This window comes from Sardina pilchardus, chromosome 19 (assembly GCF_963854185.1).
Source record: "Sardina pilchardus chromosome 19, fSarPil1.1, whole genome shotgun sequence".
NCBI classification, from domain to species: Eukaryota; Metazoa; Chordata; class Actinopteri; order Clupeiformes; family Clupeidae; genus Sardina; species Sardina pilchardus.
This window is the reverse complement of record NC_085012.1, coordinates 24,543,594-24,550,354: the sequence shown is the minus strand read 5'-3', so window position 1 is coordinate 24,550,354 and position 6,761 is coordinate 24,543,594. Positions and strand designations below refer to the sequence as shown.

The window sequence follows — 6,761 nt, the reverse complement described above, 5'->3', positions numbered from 1 at the left end:
AGCTTTGAGTGACAGAGTATGTGTGTATGCATGTGTGTACACATCTGTGTGTGTGTTTACATTTGGGAGAGACAAATTGACTGAGCACACTCGGGTCTGCGTACGAGCGTGTGTATTATGTGTGTGTGGGAGAACGCATCTGTGTTTGTGTTTTGAGGGAAATGTATTGATTGAGTGAATAGCATATGAACAACCTTGGGCACATGGAATATTAGTAGAGCTATGTGTCACCCAGGCCATGTATCCATTTCCCATAATCTCTCAGTCACCGTGCCTTGTCTTCCCCTTCGATCCCCATACAGACAATCTACCTAACCTTACAACACCAGTGAGAACACCCATCCCCACCATGTCCATAGTCCTGAGCTTTATGCCTTTAGGGCCTGGCAGGCTACTACTCTAGGGCAGCAAAAATCAGTAGCAGGGTCTGGGTGCTGCCGCCATATGCTACGAGAAGGGTGGGAGATGGAGTTGTAGCCCCCACTGCGCACTGGCAGGCGATGGGCATCAGACAGCGTGGCATTAAGGTAGTCTGGCAAAGTGCTGGCGTGGAGATAAACACAACACCTGCAGGGCAGCTCTCAAAGACTGGGCCTTGTAAACAGTACACACACACACACACATACACACACACAAGTAAACTTCTTATTCTCTACCCTCCCGTAGCACAGTAATGTAATTAACATGCTCGTTCCTCGGTGAGCGCAATTGTGTTACACGATTTTACATTTAATTTACCGCACGCCCAAATGAAATGCTATCGGTTTGCGGACCAGATAATGAGGTGGCGCGGCGATACTGAAATGGGCGGTATCAGAATCCAATTAAGGTGTGCGAAGCAAACTTACAAACCTCGGGAACGGTGCGAAGCAATCTTGCACGCCGCAGTGGGATCAAGCGTAGCAGTCACCCAGCATGCCCAACATACACAGACGCACCCAAAATCACTGCAAACATGTGATGACATGGCACAGGCCAGACGTGAGAGGATGAAAGGAGGCATGCATGCCCTCTGCTTTAAGGGAAAGGGAGAGAGAGAGAGAGAGAGAGAGAGAGAGAGAGAGAGAGAGAGAGAGAGAGAGAGAGAGAGAGAGAGAGAGAGAGGATGGACTTCTGCAAAGACTACTCTGAGGCTTTGATTAATAATTCACAAAGCTATGAGTTGTCCCACAGGCCTTAGTCCCCTCTGCAATCCCTTAGCTGCCGACACACACTCACATACACAGAAATACAGAGAGAAAGAGGCAAAGGCAACAAGGCGCACACACACAAACACACACAGGGGGAGAGAGAGAGAGAAAAAGAGAGAAGCAAAGGCAGCAAGCAGAGGCCCAAACAAATTATAATGGCCCCACAAACATACATGCAAGCACACAGTTTTACAGAGATTCTGGGCATATGTGCAGAGTAATCATTAATTAATCAATCATTTAATTAATAAATTAATTAAGAGATTTACATGCACAAAAGACTCAAAAGAAAAACACACACATGCAAAACCTGTCACTCAGTAAGATAAGCAGAAACAGCTCAGAAAATGTGCACACTAATATTTTTTTACTTTTCTTGTTTGTCCAACTGTATTTTTGTTGCAGTTGTCTACCAAAATGGCAAGCTAGTCTGTCTAAAAGCGAGTGCACAGATATAAACACACTTTCATGAGTACTCATGGAGTACAATGGTGCTGTAGTATTGCTAAGCATCCCAACTGAAGTGTCCAAGGGATTCCTGCAGGCATATCACACAACCCTCAGAAAGAAAACAACCTGTGGTGCAGTGCACTTAACTGGGGGGACATTGTCTGTTCATGTCATGTGGAAATTTCAGGTTGAAGGTGTGCATTTGTGTGCATTAGCGTAAAGTATGCAATCATAAATCCGTCAGTTCAACCACATCTTTTGAAACACAAACTCACAAACACAGAGAACCTCAAAAAATGCATTTGTGGGACATTTATTACAGGGATGTAATTTCAAACCGATGTACTTTCCACTATTACATGGATTGTTTTTCTCAAAAAGCTTTTGTTTTACATTAAGGCTTAAATAAGGATCACAATGGCATAATCAATGGAGGCATCTAATCAATGACAAGTATTGAGAACATATCCAGGACCAGGAACGACGATTAAGAGTGAAACACTGAATGGGCATGATGATTGGATTACATACTCAGAAGGTACTCAGAAGCAAATTAAAAGTGAGAACACTGAATACTAATAAAATTAATTTGCAAATTCACTTATAATATGAAGAACGGTAGTAGAATGAATATGCTACATACACACACTTTCCCAGAGTAAGTCAACTAACAAATGAAGGCGCATGGAGCACATCCCAACCGTGCCAACTGCAAAGAACAGAATTAGTTTCTATCTATATATAAAAATAAAAATCTGGATCTAGATAATATGCATCATAGAGACAAAGGATTTAGCATATAAACAACAATTGTGTTAAATTCTATGCATGAGTTTCTACAATTTTATGACCATTCAATTAAAAAAAAGTGTCTGTAGTGTGTATCAAATCAACAATATATATGTTTGTGTTAGTATTTGTAGGCTTATCCACATTAATTTGTGTTATTTGGGCTGGATAAGATAAATTGGAAATAATCTTGCATTGAAGCATACCTTTAGCACTTGGATCAAAGTGGCTACTCTGACTAATCATAGAGTTGAAATACAGTGATTTTGTGCATGCCTAGTGAAATCGCTTCAAGGCACAGTCTGCAATTCTAACAAAAGGTTGCTGATATTTGACCTCAACTGACAATCAAATGACCCCTTCCCTTCTGTACTCCTGTAGCAACATAATTTTGTCTGCAATCTTGGATAGCTCAGTCTGAGCAACTATGGTTGTTTCCTTATTTACAGAGCCAGAACTGGGCCTGAACACAAGAGGGTTTTTTAGTACACATACAGAATAGCTTGGACAGCTTATGGACTGTGAGGAAAATAAGTAACTGAATTTGACAAAATGAGTATCGGACTGGAATCACTGACTCCGCCTTTAAGATACATGAAGGCAAAAGGCTAAATATGGCAAAATAAATATGAGGGCTAAAATATAGGACTTACAGGACAAAACAATCACCCTATTCACAGTATGTAAATTGAATGCATTGAAAAGCAAACAGTACAACTCAAACAGGCAACCAGACAGAGTGAAAGAGCCATTATACTGTTGTACAAATAGGCAAGCCGTTGTAGCGCAAGAGAAGCAGTTGTTCAAGATGCTCGTCACTTAGGCCACTCTGTTGTGGGGTAGAGACACCACCTCCATGACTGAAGAGACGATCTATGGGGGCACTAGATGTCAGGATGGTGTTGAACTTGAGGAAGAGCTTGGTGACACTCGGGTAGTCCTGGAGGCATTGCAGCGTCTTTGTTGTCGACTCAAGGTAGCGTTGAACCTCCAATTTTGGGCCACGTTGGTTGCTTGAGTCCCCTGGTCCAAAGTTGAAGAACTCGTCCTCCAGCTTTACGTCATCGCTGTCTGACTCGTCTTCCGCATCTTCCGCATCTGGGTCAATGTGAGCGGCTTCCCCCATCAATGCTGTTTGTAAGTCGCCTCTTTCTGCTGGGGACAGCCACCATAGGCGGAACTGTGGCATGGTCGCTGACGCTAATTTGGCATTCTGATTGGAGAAGATTGGTGCAAACCTTCTGTCTATTCCTGCGAGGAGAGCGTCAATTATGTCTGGGAAAATGCATGTCTTGGTTTTCTTCTCCATCAGCCTGTGCTTCAGGGTGAGCAGTGTAGGAAGAGCCAACCCAAAGAAACATCTGTCTTCCCCTTGGAAGATATTGAGTGACATTGCCAAAGGTTTCAATACCTCTACGTATTCCTTCAAGAAGCAAATTTCATTCAAAAGCAGCTTGGCCACATTCTTCCGTTCACAGAGTTCAACAAGTTGGACATCATTGAGAGACACCAGATCCTCAACGGCCTCATACTCAAAGTTCCAGCGAGTGGTCCACGAAGTGACTTTGACTGGCTTTTTGTCCTCTGAAGGCTGATGCACTTTACTCCACAGAGCTGCACATTTAGCCATTGCGCTGGTGTACACGCTACAAGTCGTGTGCTGCTGCAGCGCTTCCACCAGGTCTTCAGTGGCAACTAAACTGAGCACATGGGCAATGCACTGCTGATGAGGAGGCAAAAAGAGGACAGCACCCTCTTGAGGTGGTGTGGAGAGGAGAGCATTTAAGGAAAAAAATTCACACTGCTCACCTTCATCCTCCTGGTTCTCACCGCCCAGAAACTCATTGAAAGCGTGTACAAAATTGCTGCCACTGTCAGTTACCAATGCCTGGACTTTGTCTTCAAGACTGTATGCGACATGCACCTCGTGAATCTTTGCAGCAACTGTGTCGTATGTAAGTGGGCCTCGGATCCTGGTGCAAGCAAGAGCCATTGACTTCCTTTGTAGGTCAGTTGGGTCTACCCAGTGACACATCATAGTGAGGTAACTCTTCCCGCGAGCTGTCCAGAGATCCACGGTTGTACACACAGACGGCACGTCATCCAGCTTTGCTTTCAGCTCTTCTCTCATTTGTATCTGTTCCCTCTGAAGCCTGTCCACCAGTGTCTCTTTCGTCATCACCATCATGCCACCACTTACTCCTTCAATGAGTTTCTTAAAGGCAGGCTGCTCCAGCAGGGAAGGAGGCTGCAGGCTTTCCATCATGAAATTGAAGATGAGCGAATCCACCACTGCCTGTGATTCATCATTTGTCACTTCTTGCTCAAACTGGAGCTGTTCTGGAGTTTCAACTTTGACTTGCGTCACAGGAGGTTCCCAGTTCATTATTTGGTCAAAGGTGCTGGGCCCAGGTTCTGACTTATCTTGTTTTCGAGGCTTCGTTGCTTTGAACAATTCAAAAACGCCCCCATGTTTTCTCTAAAATGCAACAGGCAAACATTGTTGTAGATTAGTATTACAGTAAAAAAAGTTAAATGCATCATTATTTCTCACAATAATACTTAGAGAAAGGAAAATGATAGAAACATCACATTTTTGTCATTAGTCTAGTCAACAACATAACAAAATACATTTCTATAACAGATACATTAGATAACCTCTTCATTCAGTTCTTAATGTCATTGCCTTTATTACAATTATCATTACTAGTATAATGCCTACTGATGATATCAACTGTTGGTATAATAAGTAGGAGTCTGGGCTAAACAAGCACTATTTTCTTCACTTCCAACAATATGAATACACTGATTTAGCTGATGTGTCAATAACATGCTTCATAGGAAAATATTCTTACTGATATTATTATTTCAATCGTTATGAAAACCTGCTGAATTCAGCATATCACTCCTTCCCGGACTCATTCGAACTTTTATTTTGATATATCCAAATCCCGGAAATGGCGTAACTAGACCCTCACGCAGGAAACAAACAGCGTGCTAGGTTGTTTCTAATTACATTAAGCTACAGCGGAACCCTACAATAGATTTTAAGAGTTTGAACCAACTACCACTCTTTTGTCGTAGTTTGAATACAGTTGAATACAATATACTCGGACACCGGCGGTCTGAGTAATACTGCCGGGTTTATAAGCACAGCACACCATAGACCGCTGTCCTAAGCTGGCGTTACAAGTAACGTTGGCCAATGTTTTTAAGCACAATGTTGCGGTTAACCAGAGCATTGCTCAAACGGGACATGGTTAAGGTATTATAATGTTACATGAAAAGCTTGATCGGGTCGTAATGTTTGCACAATACATGTAATCATACAATGAGTAAAATCTACGGGAGACTTAAAGTCTACTTCCCAGTTGATGAGCAGCTAGCTGTTCACGTTAGCTTGATGAAACAAAAGAGAACAGCAAAGTTAGCAGAGAAAACTCACCTCCAAATGCTTCTTCAAATTTGATGTCGAATATCTGGATGACGATAAGAGATTAACCTTTGGCATGCACAAATTGCACATTACGACTACATTTTTGCCACGCATGCTTTGAAACGTGAAAAGATGACGATATTGCCAGGCATTGAAAACATTTCTCTGTTCCATCTCAAAATGGAACGTCTTTTCCAACAATATGCACGAATCGTTCGAAACTAAAATGAAACCACCACGTTTCTAGAGTCTATCATTTGACTTGATTACAAATTGATCGCATCTGTAATCTTATTACATTACCATTATATTGATTACAAGTAATCAGTTTACTGTCTTTTCTGTATCGTGTGAGTAAATATGTGTGTCCGAGGGTTAAATTCCTCCATTCCTGTGACTCGCGCACTTTGGTTCCTAGCGGGAGACGCCCTGTCTAATAGCCTAGTTAGTTTAGGCTACTTTCAGTCATGGTTGTCATCCTCGCTATACAATGGATTGTAACTTGAAGTATTTTTCTTTGATGAGACAGTGAACGTTTTATAGTCCAACAACCTCATAATCCATAGCCAGAAAGTAGCCTAGTTGCAAATAAAGTTTACTAAGAGACTCCATGTTCGGATGCAATTTAATAGCCTACTATTAATACCAGTGGCGCCTGCAGGCGTACGGCCGTACGCACTGTGCGTACCTTGAGACTACTCATCAAGGAAAGAAAATTACCCTTGTGCGTGTGTATTCACATCAAATTGGCCTACCATAACTTCCCAACTATGCAGAGTATCCCATTAGCTGCATGCCATGCCATCAGGCTATTTACAATTTTCTATATGAAGTTTGTCAACACGTTATCAAAATTAACTTAAAGCAGAGCTACTGTATATCCACGCGCACATATT

The 6,761-nt window shown here is 42.3% G+C and overlaps 1 protein-coding gene across 1 annotated transcript; it reads right to left on the bottom strand.

The window, feature by feature from the left end:
• Positions 1–1,943: 1,943 nt before the first annotated feature.
• On the bottom strand, positions 1,944–6,224 carry LOC134066384 (uncharacterized). Its single transcript, XM_062521710.1, has 2 exons — positions 5,875–6,224; positions 1,944–4,908 (listed from the first exon to the last, which is right to left on the bottom strand). Exons 1-2 carry the CDS (start codon positions 6,037–6,039, stop codon positions 3,181–3,183), a joined length of 1,893 nt encoding a protein of 630 aa, XP_062377694.1. The 5' UTR covers positions 6,040–6,224; the 3' UTR covers positions 1,944–3,180.
• Positions 6,225–6,761: the final 537 nt, after the last annotated feature.

Excerpts from the sequence above, each read along its gene's own strand:
- LOC134066384 (XM_062521710.1), bottom strand. The coding sequence starts at position 6,039 with ATGGAACAGAGAAATGTTTTCAATGCCTGGCAATATCGTCATCTTTTC. Across the intron at positions 4,909-5,874 it reads ATTTGAAGAAGCATTTGGAG|AGAAAACATGGGGGCGTTTT; the intron begins GTGAGTTTTCTC and ends GTTGCATTTTAG.